Source organism: Blennius ocellaris (assembly GCF_963422515.1).
Source record: "Blennius ocellaris genome assembly, chromosome: 11".
Taxonomy (NCBI): domain Eukaryota; kingdom Metazoa; phylum Chordata; class Actinopteri; order Blenniiformes; family Blenniidae; genus Blennius; species Blennius ocellaris.
Window position 1 is genome coordinate 2,999,803 of NC_137660.1, and position 16,086 is coordinate 3,015,888.

At 45.0% G+C, this 16,086-nt stretch overlaps 1 protein-coding gene across 1 annotated transcript in view; it reads right to left on the minus strand.

Annotated features, from left to right (window-relative positions):
- lrrk2 (leucine-rich repeat kinase 2) overlaps positions 1–16,086 on the minus strand; it is a 143,804-nt gene that overhangs the window by 91,745 nt on the left and 35,973 nt on the right. Inside the window, 6 exon segments of the mRNA XM_080505514.1 lie at positions 9,067–9,211; positions 11,014–11,141; positions 14,130–14,254; positions 14,335–14,464; positions 15,618–15,724; positions 15,804–15,883. Coding sequence (XP_080361640.1) covers positions 9,067–9,211; positions 11,014–11,141; positions 14,130–14,254; positions 14,335–14,464; positions 15,618–15,724; positions 15,804–15,883 — 715 coding nt within the window.

Below are 16,086 nucleotides of genomic sequence, written 5' to 3' on the forward strand. Positions count from 1 at the left end.
GTCTTCTCTCACCAACTCACTTTACTTTGGAGTCAGCCAGTCTTCTCTCACCAACTCACTTTACTTTGGAGTCAGCCAGTCTTCTCTCACCAACTCACTTTACTTTGGAGTCACCAGTCTTCTCTCACCAACTCACTTTACTTTGGAGTCACCAGTCTTCCCTCACCAACTCACTTTACTTTGGAGTCACCAGTCTTCTCTCACCAACTCTCTTTACTTTGGAGTCACCAGTCTTCCCTCACCAACTCACTTTATTGTGGAGTCACCAGTCTTCCCTCACCAACTCTCTTTACTTTGGAGTCACCAGTCTTCTCTCACCAACTCACTTTACTTTGGAGTCACCAGTCTTCCCTCACCAACTCACTTTATTTTGGAGTCACCAGTCTTCTCTCACCAACTCACTTTACTTTGGAGTCAGCCAGTCTTCTCTCACCAACTCACTTTACTTTGGAGTCACCAGTCTTCTCTCACCAACTCACTTTACTTTGGAGTCAGCCAGTCTTCTCTCACCAACTCACTTTACTTTGGAGTCAGCCAGTCTTCTCTCACCAACTCACTTTACTTTGGAGTCACCAGTCTTCCCTCACCAACTCACTTTACTTTGGAGTCACCAGTCTTCCCTCACCAACTCACTTTACTTTGGAGTCACCAGTCTTCTCTCACCAACTCACTTTATTGTGGAGTCACCAGTCTTCTCTCACCAACTCACTTTACTTTGGAGTCACCAGTCTTCTCTCACCAACTCACTTTACTTTGGAGTCACCAGTCTTCCCTCACCAACTCACTTTACTTTGGAGTCACCAGTCTTCCCTCACCAACTCACTTTACTTTGGAGTCACCAGTCTTCCCTCACCAACTCACTTTACTTTGGAGTCACCAGTCTTCTCTCACCAACTCACTTTACTTTGGAGTCACCAGTCTTCCCTCACCAACTCACTTTACTTTGGAGTCACCAGTCTTCCCTCACCAACTCACTTTACTTTGGAGTCACCAGTCTTCTCTCACCAACTCACTTTACTTTGGAGTCACCAGTCTTCTCTCACCAACTCTCTTTACTTTGGAGTCACCAGTCTTCCCTCACCAACTCACTTTACTTTGGAGTCACCAGTCTTCCCTCACCAACTCACTTTACTTTGGAGTCACCAGTCTTCTCTCACCAACTCACTTTACTTTGGAGTCACCAGTCTTCTCTCACCAACTCTCTTTACTTTGGAGTCACCAGTCTTCTCTCACCAACTCACTTTATTGTGGAGTCACCAGTCTTCCCTCACCAACTCACTTTACTTTGGAGTCACCAGTCTTCCCTCACCAACTCACTTTACTTTGGAGTCACCAGTCTTCCCTCACCAACTCACTTTACTTTGGAGTCACCAGTCTTCCCTCACCAACTCACTTTACTTTGGAGTCACCAGTCTTCTCTCACCAACTCACTTTACTTTGGAGTCACCAGTCTTCTCTCACCAACTCTCTTTACTTTGGAGTCACCAGTCTTCCCTCACCAACTCTCTTTACTTTGGAGTCACCAGTCTTCTCTCACCAACTCACTTTATTGTGGAGTCACCAGTCTTCCCTCACCAACTCACTTTACTTTGGAGTCACCAGTCTTCCCTCACCAACTCACTTTACTTTGGAGTCACCAGTCTTCCCTCACCAACTCACTTTACTTTGGAGTCACCAGTCTTCCCTCACCAACTCACTTTACTTTGGAGTCACCAGTCTTCCCTCACCAACTCACTTTACTTTGGAGTCACCAGTCTTCCCTCACCAACTCACTTTACTTTGGAGTCACCAGTCTTCTCTCACCAACTCACTTTACTTTGGAGTCACCAGTCTTCCCTCACCAACTCTCTTTACTTTGGAGTCACCAGTCTTCCCTCACCAACTCTCTTTACTTTGGAGTCACCAGTCTTCTCTCACCAACTCACTTTACTTTGGAGTCACCAGTCTTCCCTCACCAACTCACTTTACTTTGGAGTCACCAGTCTTCCCTCACCAACTCACTTTACTTTGGAGTCACCAGTCTTCCCTCACCAACTCACTTTACTTTGGAGTCACCAGTCTTCTCTCACCAACTCACTTTACTTTGGAGTCACCAGTCTTCCCTCACCAACTCACTTTACTTTGGAGTCACCAGTCTTCTCTCACCAACTCACTTTACTTTGGAGTCACCAGTCTTCCCTCACCAACTCACTTTACTTTGGAGTCACCAGTCTTCTCTCACCAACTCACTTTACTTTGGAGTCACCAGTCTTCTCTCACCAACTCACTTTATTGTGGAGTCACCAGTCTTCCCTCACCAACTCACTTTACTTTGGAGTCACCAGTCTTCTCTCACCAACTCACTTTACTTTGGAGTCACCAGTCTTCCCTCACCAACTCTCTTTACTTTGGAGTCACCAGTCTTCTCTCACCAACTCACTTTACTTTGGAGTCACCAGTCTTCTCTCACCAACTCACTTTATTGTGGAGTCACCAGTCTTCTCTCACCAACTCACTTTACTTTGGAGTCACCAGTCTTCTCTCACCAACTCACTTTATTGTGGAGTCACCAGTCTTCCTCACCAACTCACTTTACTTTGGAGTCACCAGTCTTCTCTCACCAACTCACTTTACTTTGGAGTCAGTCAGTCTTCCCTCACCAACTCACTTTACTTTGGAGTCACCAGTCTTCTCTCACCAACTCACTTTATTGTGGAGTCACCAGTCTTCCCTCACCAACTCACTTTACTTTGGAGTCACCAGTCTTCTCTCACCAACTCACTTTATTGTGGAGTCACCAGTCTTCTCTCACCAACTCACTTTACTTTGGAGTCACCAGTCTTCTCTCACCAACTCACTTTACTTTGGAGTCACCAGTCTTCTCTCACCAACTCACTTTACTTTGGAGTCACCAGTCTTCTCTCACCAACTCACTTTACTTTGGAGTCACCAGTCTTCTCTCACCAACTCACTTTACTTTGGAGTCACCAGTCTTCCCTCACCAACTCTCTTTACTTTGGAGTCACCAGTCTTCCCTCACCAACTCTCTTTACTTTGGAGTCACCAGTCTTCCCTCACCAACTCACTTTATTGTGGAGTCACCAGTCTTCCCTCACCAACTCTCTTTACTTTGGAGTCACCAGTCTTCTCTCACCAACTCACTTTACTTTGGAGTCACCAGTCTTCCCTCACCAACTCACTTTATTGTGGAGTCACCAGTCTTCCCTCACCAACTCACTTTATTTTGGAGTCACCAGTCTTCTCTCACCAACTCTCTTTACTTTGGAGTCACCAGTCTTCTCTCACCAACTCACTTTACTTTGGAGTCACCAGTCTTCTCTCACCAACTCTCTTTACTTTGGAGTCACCAGTCTTCTCTCACCAACTCACTTTACTTTGGAGTCACCAGTCTTCTCTCACCAACTCACTTTACTTTGGAGTCACCAGTCTTCTCTCACCAACTCACTTTACTTTGGAGTCACCAGTCTTCCCTCACCAACTCTCTTTACTTTGGAGTCACCAGTCTTCCCTCACCAACTCTCTTTACTTTGGAGTCACCAGTCTTCCCTCACCAACTCACTTTATTGTGGAGTCACCAGTCTTCTCTCACCAACTCACTTTACTTTGGAGTCACCAGTCTTCCCTCACCAACTCTCTTTACTTTGGAGTCACCAGTCTTCCCTCACCAACTCTCTTTACTTTGGAGTCACCAGTCTTCTCTCACCAACTCACTTTACTTTGGAGTCACCAGTCTTCCCTCACCAACTCTCTTTACTTTGGAGTCACCAGTCTTCCCTCACCAACTCTCTTTACTTTGGAGTCACCAGTCTTCCCTCACCAACTCTCTTTACTTTGGAGTCACCAGTCTTCCCTCACCAACTCACTTTATTGTGGAGTCACCAGTCTTCCCTCACCAACTCACTTTACTTTGGAGTCACCAGTCTTCTCTCACCAACTCACTTTACTTTGGAGTCACCAGTCTTCCCTCACCAACTCACTTTATTGTGGAGTCACCAGTCTTCCCTCACCAACTCTCTTTACTTTGGAGTCACCAGTCTTCTCTCACCAACTCACTTTACTTTGGAGTCACCAGTCTTCTCTCACCAACTCTCTTTACTTTGGAGTCACCAGTCTTCCCTCACCAACTCTCTTTACTTTGGAGTCACCAGTCTTCCCTCACCAACTCTCTTTACTTTGGAGTCACCAGTCTTCTCTCACCAACTCACTTTACTTTGGAGTCACCAGTCTTCTCTCACCAACTCTCTTTACTTTGGAGTCACCAGTCTTCTCTCACCAACTCACTTTACTTTGGAGTCACCAGTCTTCTCTCACCAACTCTCTTTACTTTGGAGTCACCAGTCTTCCCTCACCAACTCACTTTATTGTGGAGTCACCAGTCTTCCCTCACCAACTCTCTTTACTTTGGAGTCACCAGTCTTCCCTCACCAACTCACTTTACTTTGGAGTCACCAGTCTTCCCTCACCAACTCTCTTTACTTTGGAGTCACCAGTCTTCCCTCACCAACTCTCTTTACTTTGGAGTCACCAGTCTTCCCTCACCAACTCTCTTTACTTTGGAGTCACCAGTCTTCTCTCACCAACTCACTTTACTTTGGAGTCACCAGTCTTCTCTCACCAACTCACTTTACTTTGGAGTCACCAGTCTTCCCTCACCAACTCACTTTACTTTGGAGTCACCAGTCTTCCCTCACCAACTCACTTTACTTTGGAGTCACCAGTCTTCTCTCACCAACTCACTTTACTTTGGAGTCACCAGTCTTCCCTCACCAACTCACTTTACTTTGGAGTCACCAGTCTTCCCTCACCAACTCACTTTACTTTGGAGTCACCAGTCTTCTCTCACCAACTCACTTTACTTTGGAGTCACCAGTCTTCTCTCACCAACTCTCTTTACTTTGGAGTCACCAGTCTTCCCTCACCAACTCACTTTACTTTGGAGTCACCAGTCTTCCCTCACCAACTCACTTTACTTTGGAGTCACCAGTCTTCTCTCACCAACTCACTTTACTTTGGAGTCACCAGTCTTCTCTCACCAACTCTCTTTACTTTGGAGTCACCAGTCTTCTCTCACCAACTCACTTTATTGTGGAGTCACCAGTCTTCCCTCACCAACTCACTTTACTTTGGAGTCACCAGTCTTCCCTCACCAACTCACTTTACTTTGGAGTCACCAGTCTTCCCTCACCAACTCACTTTACTTTGGAGTCACCAGTCTTCCCTCACCAACTCACTTTACTTTGGAGTCACCAGTCTTCTCTCACCAACTCACTTTACTTTGGAGTCACCAGTCTTCTCTCACCAACTCTCTTTACTTTGGAGTCACCAGTCTTCCCTCACCAACTCTCTTTACTTTGGAGTCACCAGTCTTCTCTCACCAACTCACTTTATTGTGGAGTCACCAGTCTTCCCTCACCAACTCACTTTACTTTGGAGTCACCAGTCTTCCCTCACCAACTCACTTTACTTTGGAGTCACCAGTCTTCCCTCACCAACTCACTTTACTTTGGAGTCACCAGTCTTCCCTCACCAACTCACTTTACTTTGGAGTCACCAGTCTTCCCTCACCAACTCACTTTACTTTGGAGTCACCAGTCTTCCCTCACCAACTCACTTTACTTTGGAGTCACCAGTCTTCTCTCACCAACTCACTTTACTTTGGAGTCACCAGTCTTCTCTCACCAACTCTCTTTACTTTGGAGTCACCAGTCTTCCCTCACCAACTCTCTTTACTTTGGAGTCACCAGTCTTCTCTCACCAACTCACTTTACTTTGGAGTCACCAGTCTTCCCTCACCAACTCACTTTACTTTGGAGTCACCAGTCTTCCCTCACCAACTCACTTTACTTTGGAGTCACCAGTCTTCCCTCACCAACTCACTTTACTTTGGAGTCACCAGTCTTCTCTCACCAACTCACTTTACTTTGGAGTCACCAGTCTTCCCTCACCAACTCACTTTACTTTGGAGTCACCAGTCTTCTCTCACCAACTCACTTTACTTTGGAGTCACCAGTCTTCCCTCACCAACTCACTTTACTTTGGAGTCACCAGTCTTCTCTCACCAACTCACTTTACTTTGGAGTCACCAGTCTTCTCTCACCAACTCACTTTATTGTGGAGTCACCAGTCTTCCCTCACCAACTCACTTTACTTTGGAGTCACCAGTCTTCTCTCACCAACTCACTTTACTTTGGAGTCACCAGTCTTCCCTCACCAACTCTCTTTACTTTGGAGTCACCAGTCTTCTCTCACCAACTCACTTTACTTTGGAGTCACCAGTCTTCTCTCACCAACTCACTTTATTGTGGAGTCACCAGTCTTCTCTCACCAACTCACTTTACTTTGGAGTCACCAGTCTTCTCTCACCAACTCACTTTATTGTGGAGTCACCAGTCTTCCCTCACCAACTCACTTTACTTTGGAGTCACCAGTCTTCTCTCACCAACTCACTTTACTTTGGAGTCAGTCAGTCTTCCCTCACCAACTCACTTTACTTTGGAGTCACCAGTCTTCTCTCACCAACTCACTTTATTGTGGAGTCACCAGTCTTCCCTCACCAACTCACTTTACTTTGGAGTCACCAGTCTTCTCTCACCAACTCACTTTATTGTGGAGTCACCAGTCTTCTCTCACCAACTCACTTTACTTTGGAGTCACCAGTCTTCTCTCACCAACTCACTTTACTTTGGAGTCACCAGTCTTCTCTCACCAACTCACTTTACTTTGGAGTCACCAGTCTTCTCTCACCAACTCACTTTACTTTGGAGTCACCAGTCTTCTCTCACCAACTCACTTTACTTTGGAGTCACCAGTCTTCCCTCACCAACTCTCTTTACTTTGGAGTCACCAGTCTTCCCTCACCAACTCTCTTTACTTTGGAGTCACCAGTCTTCCCTCACCAACTCACTTTATTGTGGAGTCACCAGTCTTCCCTCACCAACTCTCTTTACTTTGGAGTCACCAGTCTTCTCTCACCAACTCACTTTACTTTGGAGTCACCAGTCTTCCCTCACCAACTCACTTTATTGTGGAGTCACCAGTCTTCCCTCACCAACTCACTTTATTTTGGAGTCACCAGTCTTCTCTCACCAACTCTCTTTACTTTGGAGTCACCAGTCTTCTCTCACCAACTCACTTTACTTTGGAGTCACCAGTCTTCTCTCACCAACTCTCTTTACTTTGGAGTCACCAGTCTTCTCTCACCAACTCACTTTACTTTGGAGTCACCAGTCTTCTCTCACCAACTCACTTTACTTTGGAGTCACCAGTCTTCTCTCACCAACTCACTTTACTTTGGAGTCACCAGTCTTCCCTCACCAACTCACTTTACTTTGGAGTCACCAGTCTTCTCTCACCAACTCACTTTACTTTGGAGTCACCAGTCTTCCCTCACCAACTCACTTTACTTTGGAGTCACCAGTCTTCTCTCACCAACTCACTTTACTTTGGAGTCACCAGTCTTCTCTCACCAACTCACTTTACTTTGGAGTCACCAGTCTTCTCTCACCAACTCACTTTACTTTGGAGTCACCAGTCTTCTCTCACCAACTCACTTTACTTTGGAGTCACCAGTCTTCCCTCACCAACTCTCTTTACTTTGGAGTCACCAGTCTTCCCTCACCAACTCTCTTTACTTTGGAGTCACCAGTCTTCCCTCACCAACTCACTTTATTGTGGAGTCACCAGTCTTCTCTCACCAACTCACTTTACTTTGGAGTCACCAGTCTTCCCTCACCAACTCTCTTTACTTTGGAGTCACCAGTCTTCCCTCACCAACTCTCTTTACTTTGGAGTCACCAGTCTTCCCTCACCAACTCTCTTTACTTTGGAGTCACCAGTCTTCCCTCACCAACTCACTTTATTGTGGAGTCACCAGTCTTCCCTCACCAACTCACTTTACTTTGGAGTCACCAGTCTTCTCTCACCAACTCACTTTACTTTGGAGTCACCAGTCTTCCCTCACCAACTCACTTTATTGTGGAGTCACCAGTCTTCCCTCACCAACTCTCTTTACTTTGGAGTCACCAGTCTTCTCTCACCAACTCACTTTACTTTGGAGTCACCAGTCTTCTCTCACCAACTCTCTTTACTTTGGAGTCACCAGTCTTCCCTCACCAACTCTCTTTACTTTGGAGTCACCAGTCTTCCCTCACCAACTCTCTTTACTTTGGAGTCACCAGTCTTCTCTCACCAACTCACTTTACTTTGGAGTCACCAGTCTTCTCTCACCAACTCTCTTTACTTTGGAGTCACCAGTCTTCTCTCACCAACTCACTTTACTTTGGAGTCACCAGTCTTCTCTCACCAACTCTCTTTACTTTGGAGTCACCAGTCTTCCCTCACCCTCCAGTTGGTGCAGAACGCTGCTGTGAGCTCATCAGCCCCATCCTGGCTTCCCTCCACTGGCTGCATGTGTATTTTAGAGTCCGTTTTAAGATTCTTTTATTCGTTTTTAAATCTTTAAATGGTCTGGCCCCGCCTTACCTCTCTGAGCTCCTTCATCCACACCTCCTGCTCGGGGCCTCAGGTCAGCTGACCGGCTGCTCCTGGAGGTACCGAGGTCCAAACGGAAGCTCAGAGGGGAAAGAGCCTTTTCCACTGCCGGTCCTCACCTCTGGAATGCCCCCCCCCCCCCCTGTTAGACAAGCCCCCTCACTGTCCATTTTTAAAACTCGTCTTAAAACACATTTTTATTCTTTGGCTTTTACCTCAGCGTGAGACTCTGCTCTGGTTTTAGTGCCTTCGTTTTTTTTTTTTTTATTGTTTTAACTTTTTATTTTTTGTTTATTGTTTTACCATTTGATTGTTTGAACTTTTTCTATTGTTTTTAATGTTTTTATGTTGCCTCTTATATTTTTATTTCAATGTACAGCACTTTGTCTCAGCTACGGCTGCTTAAAGCTTTATAAATAGAGTTGAGTTGAGGTGAAGCCTGTGCAGACCACAGTCCAGCTGGAGGAGTGACTGTATGTGAGGGCCTGAACACAACAACGTGATCTCTGGCTCCTTCAAGTCATACAAGTGCATCATAACAGCTCATCCAACTGTCATTTGTGTTCGTTTGTTTACCTCGTTCCTGTGGGAACATCTGCAGTGTGTGCAGCACTGTGTCTATCGCCCCCTGCTGGCACAGGAGGTCCACTGCACCCGAGCAGTCTGCCAGAGCCGACAGCACCTTCAGGCCACATGTCTGGATGGCAGGGTTGCTGATGAACTGTGGAGACACACACACACACACACGCACACACACACACACACACACACGCAATCACACACTTAGTACATTGTGTTGCTGTTTAGTAGACTAGATTTCCATGTTAGATGATTGTTACTTGATTGTGTTGGTTAGTGAAATAATTTCTGAATTGTTTATGAATTAATGCCTTTTTGTTAATAAACAAAAGGTGAGTTTTTGTTGAAATGAAAACTGTTTGCTGAATTGATCGATTCCTGGTAATCATTGTGTATTTATTGTTGACAATTCACTGGTTTGAAACAGTCTGTGCTCGAACCTCACACCTTCCTTGTTATTTAAGATTGTTATATTTACACAGAGATATTAACTTACTTAAATAACCCTCTTTACAAACGAGACTGACATTTTGTATTAGCTATTTCTAGTTTAGCTGGTGGTGCCCCAATTTCATTATTATTTGATAAATAACCAATTTATTCAAATTAATAATTTTTCATTTACCAGTAAAAGTTCTTTTTGATCATTTATTAACTTTTAAGTAATTACTCAATTACTCTAGGAGTTGCTAATGAATAAATGATGGTTTCCTTCCATTTTCATAAATTACTTCCAGTGATTTATTACTTTCAGTAATCTATTACTTACAGTAATTTTAACACTAATAACCAGCCATAAAGCCCAACAGCACCAAGTATCGGGAACCATGAGGCTGATGTTAAACTACAAGTAATCAATGCTATTTTCCAGAAAGGTGGAGTTATTCTAAAGCAGGGGTCTTCACCCTGCAGCTCTGGAGCCACATGTGGCTCTGCAGCTGCTCTGTCATGGACACCTGAAGTGTTCAGGTTATGTCATGGAAATAAATAAACATTCTTTTCATTTATTTGCATCCCACACTGATTGGTCAACAATGATAGAATCGCCAGCTAAAGATGGTAAAACACTAGAAATAACCAGGATAGCCGCAATTGCTAAAACAGATAAAGTAGCCAAAAACCTTTTTAAAAAGATAACAGGAGAAATAGTCAATATAAAGTGATAAAAAAATTGCCTAGCCTAGCTTTTTGTCAGGAAAAGAATAAAAAAGAAAATAGATTAAAAAAAGAAGAGGAAAAGACAAAAATAGCTAGTAAAGCTAAAATCACTAACCATTAGGAAATGCACAGCGACTATAAATAGGTAAAGCAGCTAAAATAGCCAGAAAGAGGGAAGATTTATGAGAAAAATAGAAGAAAACTGAAGAGAAATCTCAAAAAAAAAAAATAGCGACAAAAGCTAAATAAAGTATAACTTCAATGCAGCTTTGACACGTCATGGATGCAACCTGAAAAATGTTTTTGTTTCTTTCATTCCAGATAATTTTGTGGATCCAGACAAATTCTATTTGGGTGAAAAATTGGGAAAATGGTTCTTTTGGTATTAAAGGTTGTGGGCGCCTGTTCTAAAGGTACGATGGATCATCCAGTTTCCAGGCGCTGGTTTACTCGCTAATCAGAGGGATAAAAACTCACTCACTACGTCATTTTGGTCAAATGAAGTCTGCTGGTTGGACATGGAGTCAATACATCTTCCCTACATTCTGCTCACACTACAAGACACTGGAGTTTCTGTCATGAATAAGCAAAGTATTGTTTAAAGAGTATCTCTATTTATAGACCAGCCAAGTATTTGTACACTGCTTTTTTTTCTCTCTCTCTTGAGGAAATAAAAAAGTCCCACGAGGGAGTTTCCCTTTCTTGAGTCGAAACATCCTTGTCGACTTGTGTTCATGGAACAGCCTTGTTGTGAAACACAGAGGGGCTGGTGGCTGGAGGTCCTACCCTGTTGAGGACCTCCAGGTAGAGCGTGTGGGCGTCTTCCACCACACACTGGTTCTTCAGGACCCTCAGCGACACGTCGGCCAGGTCTGGATCCGTCACCGAGCCGCCGTGGGCCCTCACACTCCGGTCTGGGGACACGACACACAGTGACGTGACGAGGACGGGCAGAATGAACCAACTTCACCTCCCGACACACAAACACACACGACTCAAGGGGAGGCGTTGGATTCTCACCAGTTTCTGCAGATTTAGGAGAAATATTGGAATATTTACAAGGAGCTTTCGGAGTAAATGTGAAGCTGGAGAGGCTGTGGAAACGGGCCAGAACACGTCGTCTAATTGATTTGAACACAAGCAGCCTCCGGGGGAGGACATGTCCAGCTCAGTTCACTCCCTCCTCCTTCATGGGGATGGAGGTGTTTCTTATCACTCACATGTCTACAATGTCAGTTCAACCTTCACTCATCACATCTGTTTCCATTTCCACAACCTGCTGAAGGTTTGACTCCATAATGAGGCCTTTTTGTGTGGAGGAATATGAAGAGGGAATTAAGATAAGAGCTCAGTCCTCTGCCGCACAGTGAACCTTGACCCCACCTTGTCGCTCTGTTCAGAATCCCTCCATCACTCGGTCGGTCCTAAACTTCACAACACATCATCACTTCCACCACCTTTGCTTGCGAGGAGGCTCATTCTCCTCAAATGGATGCGCTCACCCCAACTACACATAATAGACGCATTCAGGAGATTTGGTAATGCATGAGACCTGAACGCTTCCCTATGTGGGGATTTCTGACCTCGTAGGGATCAGTAGGGACCATCAATGTTGTGTTTCACTGTCGATAATGATTAATAATGATCAAAGATAGTTATTAATAATGTTGTTGAAATGTAATCTGATGTGTATCAGAACCTCGGAGCTCCACCTGTCTTAACAGGAAATGATAGTCAATTCAGTTATATCAGTCTCATAAGATATACTAAACTGTTCATCAGGAATTTGAATTAATAGTTACATTAATTACAATTACCAGAATTAACAGTAAAGATTGAAGGATTTTGGAGTTCTTGACACAGAAGGAGGAGTGGAGGAGGAGTGGAGGAGGAGAGGAGGGGAGGAGTGGAGGAGTGGAGGAGTGGAGGAGGGGAGGAGTGGAGGAGGAGAGGAGGAGTGGAGGGGAGGACTGGAGGAGTGAAGGAGGAGAGGAGTGGAGGAGTGGAGGAGTGGAGGAGGAGAGGAGAGGAGGAGTGGAGGAGTGGAGGAGTGGAGGGGAGGAGTGGAGGAGAGGAGTGGAGGAGAGGAGTGGAGGAGAGGAGGAGTGAAGGAGGAGAGGAGTGGAGGAGGAGAGGAGGAGAGGAGTGGAGGAGAGGAGTGGAGGAGGAGAGGAGGAGTGGAGGAGAGGAGTGGAGGAGGAGAGGAGGAGAGGAGGAGTGGAGGAGGAGAGGAGTGGAGGAGTGGAGGAGTGGAGGAGGAGAGGAGTGGAGGAGGAGAGGAGGAGTGGAGGAGGAGAGGAGTGGAGGAGTGGAGGAGGAGAGGAGTGGAGGAGGAGAGGAGGAGTGGAGGCCTCTGGTGTTAGCCATTAGCATGCTAGGCTGCAGCTCCTCCCTAACAGGAGGAAGACTGGAAGAGAATCTCTTCTCAAGGCTTTTGATGAAGGAGGGAAATCAAAGGTGTCAAACTCTCGGGCCTCAGCCAGTCATGGGGGGGGGGGGGGGGTCCTGGTTCTGCATCTGTCGGTCCTGGTTCCGCATCTGTCGGTCCTGGTTCTGCGGCCCTGTACTGTCGGTCCTGGTTCTGCGGCCCTGTACTGTCGGTCCTGGTTCTGCGGCCCTGTACTGTCGGTCCTGGTTCTGCACCTGGTTGTTAGGCCAGACAGTCAGGCCCTGTCAGTGTGTTTGTTTCCTGTTTGGAAGCTGGACGAGCCTCCAGGCCAAAAGAAATCTAACAACATAAACCCTAAAAGTCTCCCGCGTCCTGAAATGTTTCTTCAGGGTCGTAATGTTGTGTGTAGTGGTTTGTTGTGGTGGTTTGTTGTGGTGGTTTGTTGTGGTGGTTTGTTGTGGTGGTTTGTTGTGGTGGTTTGTTGTGGTGGTTTGTTGTGGTGGTTTGTTGTGGTGGTGGAGAAGATCAACCAGGTTTAACCTGTGAAATATAACTGAGCTGCTACTTCTAACATTTGTAATAGATGTGGGAGAATGTGGATGTACATATATACACACAAATATATGTGTACACACACACACACACACACACACATAAAACAAATATATATATATAAATAAATGTATTTATTTATTTTACCAGTCTGATAGGGAGCTTTTGCGATAAATTAACTTAATTAATTTACATTTTATATATATATATATATATATAATAGGGAGCTTTTGCGATAAATTAACTTAATTAATTTACATTTTATATATAATTAAAAAAAAAAAATATATATATATTTATTTTTTTTAGTTTTTAGTTTTTCTTGTATTTTACCAGTCCAATAGGGAGCTATTGAAATTAAATTCAAATGTACACCAGCTAGGCTATGTTCTCTTTGACAATAAAGGGGCTATTCTATTCTATTCTATTCTATTCCATATTCAATAAAATACCATCAGCCTTCCGGATCATTTTACAGTATAAAATTGTTCCAACATTGAAGGAAATGTGTCATTTGGCGCCGTAGCTTTATTAGATTCTATGAGAGTAGAATGAAACTTGGTTAGTGAAGCAGGACATGGAGCTCAGTATCTCCAGCACGAGACAAAGGCTAACAAGCTGCCAATGGAGCCGAATCCAGCTGTCGACTAAATGTACTAGATTCAATTAAAAAGGATCCATGATCAAATGTTTCTCTTCCAGAAATATGTCTCTTCCCTTTGATCTTGATTTGTAAATATGCAGACTTTGTTACTGCCTGGTCTCTATAGAGTTTTAGGGAATTTAAAAATCAGTTGATTGTTTCATCTCAGCTCACAGCCCAAATGTTCCATCATGGGTTTGATTCCCTCAAGACTATTTGAATAAGTGTGTGTTTTTGCACAATATTTTGGATTGACCATTATTTATGTCCTGCGCCATGAAGTGCCTGGTTACCTGGACGTGTAGCATGAGACAGTACCTGGGCACAGGAAGACCATGCTGGCCTGCAGGGCCTCCAGCTGGAGCTCCGGCTGGAAGTTGTGGAGCTTCATGATGTGGATGATCTGAGTCATGACCATGTTCAGCTCGTCCAGACTGGCTGTCCTGCAGGGTGAGAGACGGGACGTTTCACCCGTCGGCACCACGAGCCAGCCAGAGGACAGACAGTCTTACGGACAACACACCTTCCCTGGAACAGCAGGTTTAACAGTTTGCATGCGCTGATGGAAACCTCTGCTACGTTGGAATGTCTCTTCATCATCTCCACCAAGTTGACATGGAGACCGCTGGACAGCAACAAAGAGCGGATCTTACCTGCAAGCAAAGCAGACGTCAACACCTCAGGCTGTGGCCTCCGCCGTTTGATTCACTTCAAATAAATGTGAGAAGTGTGCATGAAGTTTAGTCCCTCCATGGTTTGTTTTGATCACGGGAGGTTTTCAAGTGAACCACGAGTTCACGAGTGGCTTTATCTCACAACTCTGCAACCATTAGGACCAAAACACTTTCCACCAACTAAAATTAATCTGCAGGCGCAAAACATGCTTAACCGTTAACATGAAGACAACACAGGTCACAATTTGCTATTTAAGGAACCAGAACTGTAGGTCAGTTAGAACCTCTTCACCAGGTTTCAGGTTTCTTTTTGAGAGTTGACCAACTCTTGAACTGTATCATTATTTCATCAAATATCAATGGAGTGGTACCAAAAAAACAACCATTATATATGACTTATAAGTCGTAAAATATTTCTGTCTCTCATGAAATACACAACCTGATTTTAACAGATCCGTCCAGTTTGTGACGGCTTCATCAAAAGGCTCTTAAAATTATTAGAATTTGACCCCGACTTGCAGCAGCGGCAGTCTTTCATTGAGAAATACATCAGTGTTCTTCACCCACTGGTGTTTCTTCCAGATTGTCAGCTGAGTCGTGGGAAATGATCACATTTCACATTTTTTCTAAAAAACCTTTGCTCTCACAGCGACAGTGTGTTGCAGAGTAATCATGTATAAATACTCTTCACCACTAGAGGGCAGCACAGAACTTTGCCGGTGAAATGTAAAGTGACAGACGTCAGTGTGGTTCATCTCCACCTCCTGCTACCATCTTGTATCAAAGTACTGTGTCAGTGACAGTGATGGAGAAGTTTTTGAAAAGGAAGAATGTGAACCAGGATCTCAGCTCTTCATCCATCAGGTCCAGGTTTCACACTGAGGGAGGCACTATTAAAAAAAGTCCTGATGAGAAAGACTTTATATTGTTAATAGAGGCTACAGAGGTTCACATTTTAACATTTTCAGGTGGAGGTGTGACTCCAGATGTTTCTAAACAAAAAAGTGTGTCTTGGTTCAAAAAGGTAGAAAAACACTGAAATACATGATGAGTTGTGAAATGTGTTGAGAGGTTTTTTATCCCTGGACCATGACGAGGCAGTGAGACAGTGTGGAGGTTGATGTTTGCTCACTGTGGTCCGTGATGAGCGCCGCCATGGCGCCAGCTGCAGCTCTGAACACGCGAGGACACGAGGCGTGCAGGAGCATGGCCGCCATCAGCTGACTGTGAACCGGAGTCCTGGGAAACAGACGCCGCCACTGGTGATTGTGATCCGCAGCACTGAGACAGTGTGTGTGTGTGTGGACGGCGCTCCAACCTCCCACTCTGCTCCTCCTCCCAGCCGGGCGGCGTGGCGGCGTGCAGCAGCAGGCTGTGGATGGCCCAGCACGCCGCTTCCTGCAGCGCAGCAGACCACCAGCAGGGCGGAGACAGAGCAGCGTCATTTCAGGGAACCAGTGGGAAAAAACACACCTTATTATATTTGACCCACAACGTCTGAGCGAGAAATGATCCAAACACACAGTAACATTGATGGTGTGACTTTGACCTCCAGCAGCACCGTGAAGAACCTGGGAGTTACTTCAGACCAGGACTGATCC